Source organism: Prionailurus bengalensis, chromosome A2, assembly GCF_016509475.1.
Source record: "Prionailurus bengalensis isolate Pbe53 chromosome A2, Fcat_Pben_1.1_paternal_pri, whole genome shotgun sequence".
In the NCBI taxonomy this organism is placed as follows: Eukaryota; Metazoa; Chordata; class Mammalia; order Carnivora; family Felidae; genus Prionailurus; species Prionailurus bengalensis.
This window is the reverse complement of record NC_057348.1, coordinates 162,276,832-162,294,225: the sequence shown is the minus strand read 5'-3', so window position 1 is coordinate 162,294,225 and position 17,394 is coordinate 162,276,832. Positions and strand designations below refer to the sequence as shown.

Below are 17,394 nucleotides of genomic sequence, written 5' to 3'. Positions count from 1 at the left end.
CAAGATGGCAGCACTGACTCAATGCTCAGACTGTGCCAGTGAGCAAAGCCAGGACTACTGGGACTCTCAGTCTGGAAGCATATGTACCTCAGGAAATCAGACGACTGACTCAAGATCCAGCAGAGTGAGAAGTAATGACATAGGACTGAGTGAACGGATTCAAGATGTGCCATTGTGGTTATTTGTTTGGAATATTGATGCGTTCTGTTTGATGTTCTACTTGTATGGCTATGTGTGGAAACCTTATTTCTTTCTCCTTAAACGAATTAGTAGACTGTGTATTTGTAAACCCACAACAACCGTCTTTAAATATTACCTCATCTTCACCTACCCTCAAAATTCAGAAACAAATGCTTCTACTAAGTTTAATTCACTTTCATGATGATAGAACCATTTGCATAGGTTTAATAAAATTCTGTCCTCTTGTTTACAAAGATACCCTTGGAAAAATCGATTCTGCAGCAAGGCCATATGTACAGTGTGATATTTGAGAGTGATTGTTGTTTAAACAAAGACCATCAGACCACTGCTAAGGAGCAATTGTTGGTGTTACATGTGGAGCTAATGTCTCCAAAACCTTCATAAGAAAACTAATATGATGTCTGGCTTCCAGGATCCCAATCTGGGAGAAAGGAAGTCCACTCCCAGGTAGTCCAGAAATCCAGGCAAATTTTGGAGACCTCAGGAAGAGGGAAATTCTTTGAGATTTATGGGTACAGCATGCAAAGTTTACTGGAGAAAGTGTTTGGGCCTTGGTTTCCTACTCCTAGGATAGAAGAATGGCAGGGGCTTTGAAAAGTCTGATTCAAAATTCATTTTGAAAATTTCCAAAAGAAGTTTATCCTTTGGCATTGATACTTGCTTAATATGATTAGGCTCTAGATTTCACGAGCAAACTCAAGGAGGCTTTTCCAGTTAATTAAGATTCTTGCTGCATCTGTATAAATGATCAGGCCATGCATGGTAAAAACAATCTTCTAGGATCAACAATACTTGTTGGAGACTGTTTATGATCACAAAGTAGAGAACGCTATGAATGATCCAAAATTTAGAAATAGGCAAGACAGATTGCTGGAGTGTTCTATTGTTCTGTGTGGTGCTGTGCTTGATGATCAGCTGTGATATTTTACAACACTTTAAGGACAGAGAGAATTTTTGCACATCTCTGCCTTGGAGATACTCAGCGAATTTTCTGTCTGGTGGAATATACAACTCAAAAATTACATGTTACTACTCTCTTGAACACATCAACATTTGATTTCAAATGAGCTTTGTGTTTCTGTTTGTTTGTGTTTTTTGTTTTATTCTTTGCTTATTTGTTTGTTTTTAACTAGGTTTCACACCCAGCATGGAGCCCAAACTTAAGACCCTAAGGTCAAGACCTGAGCTGAGATCAAGAGTCAGATGCTTAATTGATTCAGCCACCCAAAAACTTTGAACCAATTATAGATCATACTGGTTCTCTAGTTAAGCCATGAGTTGAACAAAATCTTTGATGTGTTTATACTTGCCCAGGAGTCATGAGTTTGCTTTTTTTGAAAACTGCAGATAAGAAAGAGAGGGAGAAATAGCATGATTCAACCCTTGGAGGTGGAAATAACACTGGACACAGGCAGAGAACAGCTAACAATTTGGAGTGCAGGAATCATTACCAGCCTTTACTGAGGGCCTACTGTGTCCCAGGCACTTGCCTCTCCATCATTATCACCTTCGTTCCTTACAAAAGTGTAAACAGATATTAACAGGAACAATGATATCTAGAAGAATCTCATTCTTGGAAGAGGATTTGAGACTGATTATAATGACTGTTGAATACCAGGCCAAGGAATGTGGATTCTAAGCCCTAGGCAGTAGAAGATTTCCACGAAGCAGAGACCTACACAAACTATCCCAATGGGCTTAACCTGGTAACTGCAACTAGGACTGGAGAGGAAGAGATCAGGGGTACTGTACCCTCACACTGCACACACTGTCCCTCTCTTACCATCCATCTTAGGTTGTATTGTGTCCTCCTAAAGAAGTCCTAACTCCTGATACCTGAGAATGTGACCTTCTTTGGAGCACGCTCTCTGTGATGTCATGTCATGAAGTTAAGGTTAACCCCTACTCCAATGCCTGCAATCGTTTCATTCACAGTGAGGGAAGTTTACACACAGATACACACAGAGAACACCATGTGACAAAAGAGGCAGAGATTGGAGTGAAGCACCTAGAAGGCAAAGAACAAAGCACGACAGCCTGCACCAGAAGATTAGAAGCAGCAAAGTAGGATCCTTCCCCAGAGCCTTCATGGCGAGTATGGCCCTGGGAACGTCTCGGTTTGGCACTTGTAGCCTGTGCCAGTGAGACAGTAGCCATAACAATGAGACAGTAAGCTTCTGCTCTTTAAGCAACAGTTTGTGGTCATTTGTTACAGCAGCTCCTGGGGGAACTAATATAGATTTTAAGGCCAAGAAGTAGGGTCCTGCTCTGGTAATTACCAGTCGTTTTGAAATTGAGTAATGCATGGAGGCTCGAAGAATTCTGAGGTATATGATAAAAAGAAAGGCCTAAGAGGATGTCGGTGGTAGGATGAACATCCAGGTTACTTTCTGGTGAGGTCCCAGAGAGAGGTGGGGACCACGCTGCTGGACGTTGGAGGGACGATGGCACTTGCTATAAAATGGCAGGGGGCAGGGGGCAGGGAGGTGGGCTAAACTGAGGTGGCTGCTGGGTGGAGAGCAGACCATGTAAGTGATGAACTTGAATATTTAGCTGAGGAGAATTCCGAGAACAGTGTGGAAGGTGCAGCCTGGTTTCTCCTTGCTGCTTCTAATGAAATGCATGAGGAAAGAGAGTGGTGGCCTATCTGCCAGCCAAGGAGCACCAAGATGTCCAGCTGCCAGCAGAGCCCAGGAAGAAGCAAGCAAGGTCCTCCCCTCAAGGCTTCAGAGAGCGCACGCCTCTGCTGGCATCTTGACTTTGGACTCCAGGAGCTACCACACAATCCATGTCTCAGCTGTTTCAACTGCAGTTTGGACGACCTGTCATGTAGTGCTAGGTATCCAGTATGTCCCCTCCACCTTGCCCCTGCCTGTGTTCTTGTCCCATCCTCTGAGAAACCCAAAGGTCTCCCCTTCTGTGGCACAGTGTGAGCGGGCAAGTCTTCTAGACTACGTTCTTCCTCATTCCTGCCACATTTCTGGCCCAGACAGACCCCGGGTCTCCCTGATGAGAGAGAGCTTGGGGCTTTCTCAGAATTTAGATTTCAGTCCTCTAAAGAATTCTCTTTTTGGAAACAAATATACAACACCAAAACAAAAAGTAACAATTGTTTCTTTTAAGGAGACAACAGGAATTTAAGGCCTGGGAGTGCGGTTAAGGCCTCCTGAACTCTGAAGGCAAAAAGGCAGACTATCAGGGTGCCATGAGTTGGGGGCTCTGAGGTAAAAGCGGGCCCCTGTCCCAGTAGCAAGAATCAATCCCTCGCTCTTACAGAATACCAACACTGCACAAAAGGACTATTTTCTCTTAATCAGCAAAAATGTTTCCTTAATATATGAAAATCAGTCAGTGGAAAAGTGTGTGGGCCTGATTCTGCCACGATCAAGATCTATGTCTTGGAGAAAACCCAAACACAAACAGACCCCAAAAAACCACAATCCCCATGTGCCCCAGTACCTTTATGGATAAGAAGTCCCAGATTGTCTCAATTCAATGCCTCCTACACAACAGCATCATGCGACTATCTGGGCCTCTCCCAATGAGGACAGATTCCAAGACACCCCCCCCCCCCCACATGATTCATGACCCTGGGCCCATGTACCTACACAACCTCTCAGGTGTAAATGGCATCTTGTAAATGGCATCGGTAAAGTAAGCCCCTCCGTTGCTCTGCACCATCTCCTCTATCAGCTCCACCAGCTCCTGCACTTGAGCTTCCTTCTCGGCCTCTGAGGCTCTGTTGTTGAAGGCACAATAGCGGTTCCCACACTCGCTGATGATGTTTCTTAGCTTCACATCTGAATCTGCCAAGAAGTCACTCAGGCTCTTCTCCTCCAAGTCATCTTTGCGAGTGAACAACACGATCATGTGCTTCAAAGCTGGCTTCCCAAAGACAGCCTTGATCAACGCCACAGTCGTCTGCTCTTCTTCCCTGTAGAGGCCCACCTGGAGGACCAAGATGATGGCGTGGGGCCCAGGGCGGGAGTAGAGGACACACTGGCTGATTTCCCTGCACGTGGTTTCCAGGGTCTCCTTGGTGTCAAAGAGCCCTGGGGTGTCAACAACAAGAAGTTTCCTCCCCTTCCATTCCTTGGATGCTTTTTGACACTTGGTGGTAACAGCATTGGGTGCAATTTTAGACTCAAAGACTCTACTCCCCAGGATGGTGTTTGCCGTTGCGCTCTTCCCACTTCCAATTTTCCCCACCAAAACAATCCTCAGAGTGTTGTCCTGAGGGTGTGCCATGTCACTACCAGTGGCTGTGGGGTGTAAAAAAGAGAAGGAGAAGAAAAAGAGTCAACAATGGTAAGTGGAAACCATCACATTCCTCCTATCTCCTTTGTGTTTTCCATGAAAACCTGCAGTAGTGTACTATCCATGTTGGTCCCATAAAGACAAAAAGATGAAACAATTCACTCACCATGGAAGAAACAATAAAGTAGTTAAAGAGTTCCCCTACAAAAGACTACCAGGTCCAGATGGCTTCATGGGGATCTCACTTAACTTTTCTTCAACTATTCCTGATGACTTAAAACAGAAAGAAATCTTTCCAGTTCTTTCTATGACATATGTATGATATTGATCCCAAAGGCTAACAAAGATTTCACCAATAAATAAAGCTACAGACATGTCTCATTTGCGAATACTAATGCAAAAATCCCAAATAAATTGTCAGACACTAAAAAGTAAAACCCCACACTTAAATGTGATTTATTTCAGAAATAGTAGGGTGGTTCAATATGAGAGAATCGATTGTTACAACACATCCCCTTTAGTAGATTTAAGAAGAAAAATACCTTGATGCAAAACAGACATTACCCCAAATTCAACACTGTTTTAATAGATACTTCTTTAATGTGATTTTATAGAAATATAAATTTTAAAAAATTTGTCTCCATTTTTTTTCTCTGCAGCTAAAATAGTTGACTGTAAACTTAATTTGGAAGAATGAAGAAAGGAAATTAGCCTGTAGAGTCAACAAAGAGAAGAACGATGAGGGAGGGCCAGCTCTGCCAGATAGCAAAATATTTTAGCCCTTATAATTAAGGCAGCATGAAGAGTGTGTGAACATAGAGAACCCGAAAACAAAAACGGACAATTCAGAAATAGACCAAATTGGTCTACTATATTCATGAGCATCCAGTTCAATTGTATCGTGTTACATTTCTCTTCCCTAAGGCAGCATCTCACAGCAATGAGGAGAAAGATGGACTAATAACCAGCATTGGGATAACTACAAAACCACACAGAAAAAGACAAAACTGCACCCAGGTCTTCATGCCATTCACATGCTAAATACGTTAGAAATATAAACACTAAAAATCAATCCACATAAATACTAGAAGAAACTCAGACCAATCCTTTGTAACCTAGGGGCGGGGCAACTCTTTCTAAGATTTGAAAGATTGTAAGGAAAAGGATTCATACATCTGACTACATAAAGATCTAGAATACAATGGGAGACAACGAACACCATGTGCAATTAAAATACGAATGTCAGACTATATCAAAGAGGGTTAATTCTCCTCTTATACAAAGAATACCTAAAGGTACAGAGACAAATGTCCAATAGCTCGATAGAAAATGGAGAAAGACATATGAATAAACAGTTCAAAGAAAAAAAAAGAAATGCCAATGCTCCTCAACTATGTAAAAATATATGAACACTCACTTAAAGTAGAGAAATATAAACCCAACAAAGGAAAAGAAAAAACTAAATATAACAAATTAAGATTACATTGAGATACTATTTCTCCACTTACAGATTTGGCAAAAGTGCAAAAATTTGCTGCTATAATCAGTCGGTAAAGGTTTAGAGGAAACAGGTTCTCTTCCCCATGGCTAATGAGAATAGAAAAACAGTCTAAAACCTACAGGGGAGAAATTAGCAATATCATACAAATCACACATACATTTATTCTTGGATTGTGAGTCCCAATTTTAGGATTTATGCCTGTAGTGGTCAAGGGCAGGTCACCCCTAAACGTGCAACTTTGGCATACTATTTCAACGTTTATTTATTTTTGGGACAGAGAGAGACAGAGCATGAACGGGGGAAGGGCAGAGAGAGAGGGAGACACAGAATCGGAAACAGGCTCCAGGCTCTGAGCCATCAGCCCAGAGCCCGACGCGGGGCTCGAACTCACGGACCGCAAGATCGTGACCTGGCTGAAGTCGGACGCTTAACCGACTGCGCCACCCAGGCGCCCCCATACTGACTATTTCATATAAAAGTACCTTAAGACACATCCTGTGTGGGAAGATTACTAAGACCCTCTTCTGTCCCCCTGCAAGCAGGAAACAAATCTCCCATGTAAAAGGTCCCCTTGCTGTCCAGGAGGTAAAGAGACACTCTCACGACCAGGGATGGGAGATTTAGAGCCAAGAAGACTATATAAACAGCCCACTACTTTCTACTAATTTACTACCCCAGCCCAAAGTCTGTTTAGAATTCCTCCCTAACAGATGCTCCCAAAGTTAAGTTCTCCTTGTTTTGTCAATCCCTCACAGATCCATCGTCTCTTTGCCTAAAAAGTACAAAAACTGCCTGCCTTGGTCATCTCTCTTGGTCTTAGTTTCATTTCTGAGCATCTTTGCACACTGCTTTTTTTTGTCTTATTAATCTGCCTCAAGTGAATGTAATTCTTAGTGCAGCTGGAAGACCTTGAAGGGTAGAGGAAGAAGTTCCCCTTCCTTATATCCCAGAGCTACACTGACAAAAACACAGGAAAAGATTAGGCATATTTTATTCTCTGCATCACTATTTCTAATAATTAAAGACCAAAAATCTACCAAATGCCCACCAGTAGGAGTCTGGTTGAATAAACTAAGGTACATACACACAGCAATGTACTATCCAACTATAGAAAGGAATAAGAAATACTTCACTATGCTGGGATGGAGAAATCTCCAGAATATTTCATTAAGCAAAAAACAAGGCAAAGTGAAGAAAATAATATTTAGTTTACTGTCATTTCTCTAGTGGGGAGGAACATGAAATGCAGGTACAAAATACAACATATATTTAATTGCACATGAAAAAGCAATGGCAGATCATCTGAACCGTCACCAAAGAAGTTACTGACAGAGGGATGGGAGGAATAAGGCGGGGGCAGGGTAGAAGCTGGAAATTACTTTGAGTAAACTTAGATTTCATAGATTTGTCTTGAAAGCATGTACTTCCTTCTTTTTGAGAGTTCGAATTACAGCTCTTTTCCTTTATGAAAGACCTACATGTGTACCTGTTGTTGCCGGCTGACATAAATTCAAAGAGGATTTTTCATTTGTACAAAAAAAAAGCTGAACACGAATACAGCGTTCCACATTTGTTTTACAGCCAGTTGAGCTAATGGAGAGGCCGAGTGGGCCCTTGTCCACGCCAGCTGCCAATCACCTTCCCCGGGAACCTCACACAGGCGTTCACCATCCAGCCACCAGAGCTGTGAGCCAGATGAACGCGTGGGCTTTCTCTCAATTGAATGTGTGCATCTGTTAACAAGTTGTGTCTAAAAGTATCAGAAACACATAAGGGAGGTTATTTGGGGGAGATCTGGGAATGCGCACCCTTTTTCCATGTACATTCATGGTAATTGCTGCTCTGCTTTATGTCATTTTGTTTCATAAAAGATTTCATAGGAACGTTCTGCTTGTGGATAGTGAGGAACATCTGTAAATAGCTTACATAATTATACAACAAAAACTATATTTTCAGATAACTAGTAAAAATCAAAAGCAAATGCAATACATAGTATTTCGTGTAATAGACAAACCACACAAAGAATTGGTCCAAGAAACTTGAAAATGCAGTTGCTTCATTGGCTATTGTCCTAATGGGATATAGTGTAAGGCCAAATAGGGGGGAAAAAACGTCAAGAAAATCTTAAATTGCTTTCAGGAATCCTGTCCTATTCTTAGCTTTTTGTGCACATGTGTAGTTTTGAAGCCCAAGGACAAGCCCAGTGGCAATGAACACCCCTAGTGCCCATACTGTGCCCTTCAAATGCCATTTCCCACCAAAAACATTAAGAATCTTAGGATAATGTACCAATTCCAGATCTGGCTCAAGAAACGTTCAAGTGGATCCTAGACTATCTAGTCATACTATAAAGCGAGGATTCTATCAAAAACTACTCAGACCGTGGGATGCCTGGCTAGCTCTGTCAATGCAGCATGCATCTCTTGATCCCACGCTCATGAGTTCTAGCCCACATTGGGTGCAGAGATCACTTTCAAAAAAAAAAATGTTTGGATCTTACCGAAAGGACTACAGGGCCAACTTGAAGAGGCTGACTGGACAGAGATGGGGTAATTTGAATACCAATGAGAATACTAATGTCAATGGATTAAAATTCATCAAATATGTTGAAGTTCATGAATTCATATCAATACCATCATCGCAAAAGAAGTGAAGTGTTCTCTCTGGGGTATACTAGGAAATGATGTCATCAGTCTGAACATGGACAAAAAAAAATCAAGCATTCCTTTTGTCTTATTAACTACACCTTATGAAATGAAAGTATGATTCAGGGGAAGTTTCTTTTTATACGATTATGCCATCCAATAAATGAAGAAAGAATGATAGAATTATAATACCATAATTTGCGACCGTTAATGAAACAAAGTTACTCTAGGCTATCATTACTGTCTGCTACATTACAGAAAGAGACAGAAGAATATATAAGGTGCCTTCTGATGGACGTTTACAACTGCACCTATGAAATATTGCCACCCAACTAACCAGGCAAATCTTAATCTGATCAAGCCTCTCCTTAAATTTAAATGTATACAAAACACGGAAACTGGAAGAACATGTCATTTGACGTCTTGAGCATTTAATGAGCAAAATGTACACTGTCCAATTCTCTTGAAAAAGGACCAACCATTTCTTAACCAAAAATAATTTACAAAAAAAAAAAAAACGGAAGGTGAAAACTTATTTATAAAACTAAACTTAAGAGATATGAAAGAATCGAAATTTATGAACCTTATTTGGAGCTGATTTCAATTTTAAATTCTAGGAGACGATGTGGGAATTGGAATACACCTGGTAATTTTTTTTTTTTTAGTTTTAGTTTCTTTAATTTTTTTTAATATATGAAATTTATTGTCAAATTGGTTTCCATACAACACCCAGAATTCTAATTGCTTTTTGAACACTGATTATGGAATATTTTAATGACCTTTATCTTCCAGACATACATATGTAAATAATTACTGATGAAGTGATAAAATTTTTAGTATTCTAGTAATGTAATACTTTTTCATATTCTAATGTTTAAAGTGTATGTACATGTATTTAATCTCCACCCAGCATGAGGCTCACACTCACAACCCTGAGATCAAGAGTCCCATGCTCTTCCCACTGAGCCAGATAGGCGCCCCCACTCTAATTTTTGAAATGAGGAAATAGATGTGGCTCAGAAATGCTGAGAACGTTGCCCAAGGTCACTGCGCTAAAGGGCTTTGGGCAGAGAAGGGATCCAATGCAAAGTATGTCTGACCCTACACTCATGCATAACCCTTGCACTCTCTGGTCTCTTCTTGGTTCCTTCTCAGGTCCTTGATTCTACATTTCTGTTTACATTGGATCAGAAAGAGATCATGGGAGGCCAGGGGAGGTAGATCACTCTCTGTCCAGAAACATGAACTGGTAGCAACCCTGGAATTAGGGAAGGCAAACAAAGGGATTCACACACATTTGTTTTCTATAGAATAGCTCAATATCTCCCCCATGGCACCCCTTCCTTACCTCCTCTGTTACACTATCGATCACACCATTTCTCTCTTACATGTTGGAAAGGACACAGCCAGCTGAATTCTAGGCTTCCTGTGCCATTTGTGACCTGGGTATCCCGGGGAATTTCATAAAACCACACGCACACAATCTGGGATTCAGATTTTCTTTCAGGAAAAAAGAGGGATTGGGACAGACTGGTCTCTAAATTGCCTTCCAGCTCTAAAGACCTGCCTTGAGGACACTAGTTTCCCACTAAGGGAAATGGATGGGGTGTCAGGCAGAACTCACTCTGTCATGACAACAACTGATGGAAGATACGCTGTTCAGCAAGTTTGTCCTGCTAAATAGATGTGTGGACATGGGCCACTCAATCTCCTTACTCCCACTCTTCCTCCCCCAGGACCCCTGTGGCAGCATCCTGTTTGCTGGGCTGCTGGCAGGGTATTTGGTCCCCTCTCAGACCAGGACCCACACCCCTGCACAGCCCTGTGTCCTGCTGCCCCTCCCAGCTCTATTGCCCTAGGCCAGGCTCACCTTCTTTTGAATGAGCTGATGAGTTCCTCAGTGTTCTCCAAAGAAGCTGTTTGAGCTGCTGCTTTTGCTTAACTGAGAGGAAAAAGTGTTTGCACCCTTTAAACCTCTGAGACAGGAAGCTCAGATTGGGTGGAGCTAGTGAAGGAACTATTTGGCTTTAAAGAGACAGAAACATTGCCCTATAATTGGAGGAGTGCTTTGGTTTCAACAAGGTGTAAGCTTTTTCTCCATGTGCCTGCTGTCACACCAAATTTTCCAAACCTATATTTGTTGTTTGGGGTTATACTGGTGGATCCCAAAGGCCCTTATTAAGTGACCCAAATCATGCACACAGAGCCAGGCATGGTGTTGGATCATCTTCCCTGCATGACGTGGGAGACTCTGGTGAGATTCTAGGAAGAAGAAACTCAAATGCCTGGCTAGATGTGTCCAAATTTAGAGCCTGGGATACTTCCCAGTGATTGTATCATATGGGTTTTCATGATAGTCTTTCATGAAGGTCTCAAGTTACTCATTAAAAACTCACCAGCCTTCAGGTACAAAGCCAAGTGTCTAAACCATTGGGAGCCAAGAGAAAAAAAGGAAGATGTGGCCTGGAAAAAGTCTTCCAATGACCATACACTTTCTCTAGTTTTCTTCATATGGTTCTTTCAAGCCCCAAAATATGCATGACCTGACAACAAAAGATGCACCCAGGGAGGAGATCAAACTTTCCCCTACAACCTTCCTACTTTCCTCTACCCCAGACCCAGGCACAGGTAGATTTTCCCAGATTTAGCCAGTGCATCCATTCCAACCTGCTCTGGAAACTTTGAGATGATAGGCAGATGGTCAAAACTCTCATGGTTGACCAGCTGTTCCAATTGTCTCTTGCATCATCATAAAATTATAATGTTTTTGATTATATATTTTTGTTCACTACATTGAGACATGGGATTAGTTGATGCTCACACTTGAAGGTGGGTACTAAGAGAACTAAATGTGGCAGGAAGTAGTGGACAATGGGGTGGCAACCCATGGAGGGAAGCATCTAGATTCGGAATTATTGAATTAATACTATATTATTGGTCCATACCGTTAGACCAATTATTGGTACTAATGACTTGGAGGGCCCCAGGTAACTGTTTTCCAACTTGCAATAAAGACACAGACCGGGACAAGCTATGTAATTTGCAAAGTCTGGCACAAAAGGAATATGCCAGGCCCTTTGTCAAAAACAAACAAAAAAATTAAGAATTTCAATTCGACATCAATAGAACAGTAAACCCTTCTAAGTACAGGGCCCTGTGCAACGGCACAGGTCACATACCCATGAACTTGGTCTTGATGAGGCTGCATACATAAAAGTCTAGAGGAGAGCTAGAATCATATTTCCTGCTCAAAATATCTCTACCATTTCCTAGTTTCATTTCAAGCTACATATTCCTTGAGGGAAACTTTTCCTTGGATGTTTTCATGGTCAGCTAATTGCTTCTCCAGGTATTATGCTCAGGTACGCTGTTAAGTTCCCTAGAGGGAACAGGAGACTAGTTGACACAGAATCCATGGATGCCACAAGAAATCAGATGTGGGTCTCAAATGGTAACAGCCTTGTGATCATTGGTCAAAAAGGAGCATGTGGCCCCCATCAGTCCCATCCTGAGCCCTAAGTTAGGAGTGATCTCCTTCTACAAGATTCTGGATAGAAGCAGTGTAGCCCCATATCTGAATTGTTCACTTAGCCACGTTCCTGATCATTGAGGGCTTCCTTCCACTTGCACCTATGCTGTGAGCCACAGGCCTCTCCACCGCTTGTCTACTCCTGCAACCCTGGAAACACAACTTTCCACCCAGGATCTTGCTCCTTCCACATAGTCAGAAGAAGAGAGATAAATGTGGACAAAGCCACAGCTTCCTTTTTTATGTTCTCCTTTGATTCTTTCCATTTCACACACACACAGAAATGTGGATATAATGAATTTTCAAAAGGTGTGGGGTCATTAAGAGACATTCTTTGAATTCTATAGGAGTCTTCTTGTGGGGCTCAGGGTGTTTTCTGATGCTCAGATCTAGATAATCTCAAAGCTCAACTTATTACAATACTGCAGAAATAATAATAGTAGTTTAAAAGAATCGTTCCCCCATTGTCCTGTTTCTTCTACATATCGTCTTTGTAACCTTGGAGGATCCGATTCCTATTGCCTCCATAACAAATTCCCAAAACATTAGTAGCTGAAAACAATATAAACTTCATCTTCTACAGTTATGGAGGACAAGAGCATGGAATTAGTTTTATGGAGATAAAATCAAGGTCTTGCAGAGCTGGGTCTTTCTGGAGGCTCCAGGAGAGAATCCATCCCTTGCCTCTTACATCTTCTAGAAGCTGCCAGATGTCCTGGGCTTGGGGCCACATCACACCAATCTCTGCTGCCTTTATCACATTGCCTACATGCCTCTCCTTAGAAGGACCTTTCTGATTACATCTGGGGCCCACCCAGATAATCCGGAATAATCTCCCCATCTCAAAGTCATTAACTAAATCACACCTGCAAAAATGCTTATGGAATAAGGTAACATTCACAGGTTCTGGGGATTAGAGTGTGGCCATCTTTCAGGGGCCACCATTCGGCCTGCCACATTTGGGTGAGTTAACCTCTCTGCAAGTCACTCCCCTAATCTTTAAAATGGAAAACTTACTTCAGACAGTCATTGTGAAACCAGATAAATTTGTACACATGAAGTGGTACTCAAACCATAGTGATCAATAGGTATTAGTTAGTAGTAATAATTCAACCCTCAATATTAGTCTCATAGATTATCATCCTGAGGCTCATCTACACATCATAGATGCTGTCTTAATCAGCGTGGACTGCCATAATACCACAGCCTGGGAGCAGGAACAACAGGAAATAATCTCTCACAGTTCTGGAGACTGGACAGCCCAAGCCCAATGTGCCAGCCAACTTGTTTCCCTGGGAAAGGCTCACTTCCTGATTTGCGAATGGCACTGTCTCACCGTGTCCATACATGATGGAGCAAGGAAGCAACTCTCTGCTATCTCTTCTTACAAGGGCACTAATCCCCTCAAGAGGACCCCAGATTCATGAACTCATGGAAACCCACTTATGTTACTGCCAAGTACCATCATGTTGGGGGTTAGGGATTCTGGAGCCTTCTCTCTTGGTGCCACATAAAACTAGTCACTTCTACTTTGTAACAATCTCTTTTACGTGGATATCACTCAACGTTTCCTGGTTTCTCCCCACTCACTCCACCCCCAAAGGGCATTGCATGAAAAGGAAGACTCAGCACCTCCACAGCCTCTCTACCAGGATAAGGGATCTGGATTATCTATACCCCTGCACTCACATGGCTTTAATGAAATTGTCTTCTGGCTCCACGGATGTGCAAGAAGAGCTGCCTCTTGCAGGCTAATGGCAGCCATGTCACAAAAGAGATATTGGTGTTAGGTGTGACAGTGCACTTGAGGCTGAAAACCTCAAAGGAAACATTGACCAAACCCTCATGAAATAAGGACCATGCCCCCAAAGAGCCTTTTACTGTCTTCCACGATGTTATATTTGGTTATGAACCACAACCATTCAGTCCTCTTCTCAAACAGGTCTCTCCTTGCTCCTAAGACTTCTCCGAAGATCTTCCAAAAGTGACCACTCAGAATTTGTGTCTTCACCAGAGGGTCACAGTCTTGGAGCCTCAGGGGAAAAACTATAGGACGTGCTCTGAACTACTGTTGCCTCAAAGAGACTCTTCAGAGCAGGTTTGCAAGATGGCAGCACTGACTCAATGCTCAGAATGTGCCAGTGAGCAAAGCCAGGACTACTGGGACTCTCAGTCTGGAAGTATATGTACCTCAGGAAATCAGACGACTGACTCAAGATCCAGCAGAGTGAGAAGTAATGACATAGGACTGAGTGAACGGATTCAAGATGTGCCATTGTGGTTATTTGTTTGGAATATTGATGCGTTCTGTTTGATGTTCTACTTGTATGGCTATTTGTGGAAACCTTATTTCTTTCTCCATAAACGAATTAGTAGACTGTGTATTTGTAAACCCACAACAACCGTCTTTAAATATTACCTCATCTTCACCTACCCTCAAAATTCAGAAGCAAATGCTTCTACTAAGTTTAATTCACTTTCATGATGATAGAACCATTTGCATAGGTTTAATAAAATTCTGTCCTCTTGTTTACAAAGATACCCTTGGAAAAATCGATTCTGCAGCAAAGCCATATGTACAGGGTGATATATGAGAGTGATTGTTGTTTCATCAAAGACCATCAGACCACTGCTAAGGAGCAATTGTTGGTGTTACATGTGGAGCTAATGTCTCCAAAACCTTCATAAGAAAACTAATATGATGTCTGGCTTCCAGGATCCCAATCTGGGAGAAAGGAAGTCCACTCCCAGGTAGTCCAGAAATCCAGGCAAATTTTGGAGACCTCAGGAAGAGGGAAATTCTTTGAGATTTATGGGTACAGCATGCAAAGTTTACTGGAGAAAGTGTTTGGGCCTTGGTTTCCTACTCCTAGGATAGAAGAATGGCAGGGGCTTTGAAAAGTCTGATTCAAAATTCATTTTGAAAATTTCCAAAAGAAGTTTATCCTTTGGCATTGATACTTGCTTAATATGATTAGGCTCTAGATTTCACGAGCAAACTCAAGGAGGCTTTTCCAGTTAATTAAGATTCTTGCTGCATCTGTATAAATGATCAGGCCATGCATGGTAAAAACAATCTTCTAGGATCAACAATACTTGTTGGAGACTGTTTATGATCACAAAGTAGAGAACGCTATGAATGATCCAAAATTTAGATATAGGCAAGACAGATTGCTGGAGTGTTCTATTGTTCTGTGTGGTGCTGTGCTTGATGATCAGCTGTGATATTTTACAACACTTTAAGGACAGAGAGAATTTTTGCACATCTCTGCCTTGGAGATACTCAGCGAATTTTCTGTCTGGTGGAATATACAACTCAAAAATTACATGTTACTACTCTCTTGAACACATCAACATTTGATTTCAAATGAGCTTTGTGTTTCTGTTTGTTTGTGTTTTTTGTTTTATTCTTTGCTTATTTGTTTGTTTTTAACTAGGTTTCACACCCAGCATGGAGCCCAAACTTAAGACCCTAAGGTCAAGACCTGAGCTGAGATCAAGAGTCAGATGCTTAATTGATTCAGCCACCCAAAAACTTTGAACCAATTATAGATCATACTGGTTCTCTAGTTAAGCCATGAGTTGAACAAAATCTTTGATGTGTTTATACTTGCCCAGGAGTCATGAGTTTGCTTTTTTTGAAAACTGCAGATAAGAAAGAGAGGGAGAAATAGCATGATTCAACCCTTGGAGGTGGAAATAACACTGGACACAGGCAGAGAACAGCTAACAATTTGGAGTGCAGGAATCATTACCAGCCTTTACTGAGGGCCTACTGTGTCCCAGGCACTTGCCTCTCCATCATTATCACCTTCGTTCCTTACAAAAGTGTAAACAGATATTAACGGGAACAATGATATCTAGAAGAATCTCATTCTTGAAAGAGGAGTTGAGACTGATTATAATGACTGTTGAATACCAGGCCAAGGAATGTGGATTCTAAGCCCTAGGCAGTAGAAGATTTCCAAGAAGCAGAGACCTAAGAAAACTATCCCAATGGGTTAACCTGGTAACTGCAACTAGGACTGGAGAGGAAGAGATCAGGGGTACTGTACCCTCACACTGCACACACTGTCCTTCTCTTACAATATTGTAGGTTGAATTGTGTCCTTCTAAAGAAGTCCTAACTCCTGGTACCTGAGAATGTGACCTTCTTTGGAGCACGGTCTCTGTGATGTCATGTCATGAAGTTAAGGTTGAGCCCTACTCCAATGCCTGCAATCGTTTCATTCACAGTGAGGGAAGTTTACACACAGATACACACAGAGTACACCATGTGACAAAAGAGGCAGAGATTGGAGTGAAGCACCTAGAAGGCAAAGAACAAAGCAGGCCAGCCAGCACCAGAAGCTAAGAAGCAGCAGAGAAGGATCCTTCCCCAGAGACTTCATGGAGAGTATGGCCCTGGGAACGTCTCGGTTTGGCACTTGTAGCCTGTGCCAGTGAGACAGTAGCCATAACAATGAGACAGTAAGTTTCTGCTCTTTAAGCAACAGTTTGCGGTCATTTGTTACAGCAGCTCCTGGGGGAACTAATATAGATTTTAAGGCCAAGAAGTAGGGCCCTGCTCTGGTAATTACCAGTCGTTTTGAAATTGAGTAATGCATGGAGGCTAGAAGAATTCTGAGGTACATGATAAAAAGAAAGGCCTAAGAGGATGTCGGTGGTAGGATGAGCGTCCAGGTCACTTTCTGGTGAGGTCCCAGAGAGAGGTGGGGACCACGCTGCTGGACGTTGGAGGGACGATGGCACTTGCTATAAAATCGCAGGGGGCAGGGGGCTGGGAGGCGGGCTAAACTGAGGTGGCTGCTGGGTTGAGAGTAGACCATGTAAGTGATGAACTTGAATATTTAGCTGAGGAGAATTCTGAGAACAGTGTGGAAGGTATGGCCTGGTTTCTCCTTGCTGCTTCTAATGAAATGCATGAGGAAAGAGAGTGGTGGCCTATCTGCCAGCCAAGGAGCACCAAGATCGCCAGCTGCCAGCAGAGCCCAGGAAGAAGCAAGGAAATTCTCCCCCTTGAGGCTTCAGAGAGCGCACGCCTCTGCTGGCATCTTGACTTTGGACTCCAGGAGCTACCACACAATCCATGTCTCAGCTGTTTCAACTGCAGTTTGGACGACCTGTCGTGCAGTGCTAGGCATCCAGCATGTCCCCTCCACCTTGCCCCTTCCTGCATTCTTGTCCCATCCTCTGAGAAACCCAAAGGTCTCCGCTTCTGTGGCACAGTTTGAGTGGGCAAATCTTCTAGACTATGTTCT

At 42.3% G+C, this 17,394-nt stretch overlaps 1 protein-coding gene across 1 annotated transcript in view; it reads right to left on the bottom strand.

Moving 5' to 3' along the window:
• LOC122488504 (GTPase IMAP family member 8-like) overlaps positions 1–17,394 on the bottom strand; it is a 97,780-nt gene that overhangs the window by 25,216 nt on the left and 55,170 nt on the right. The window contains exon 2 of the mRNA XM_043589879.1: positions 3,810–4,463. Coding sequence (XP_043445814.1) covers positions 3,810–4,463 — 654 coding nt within the window. The remainder of the gene's footprint in view (positions 1–3,809; positions 4,464–17,394) is intronic.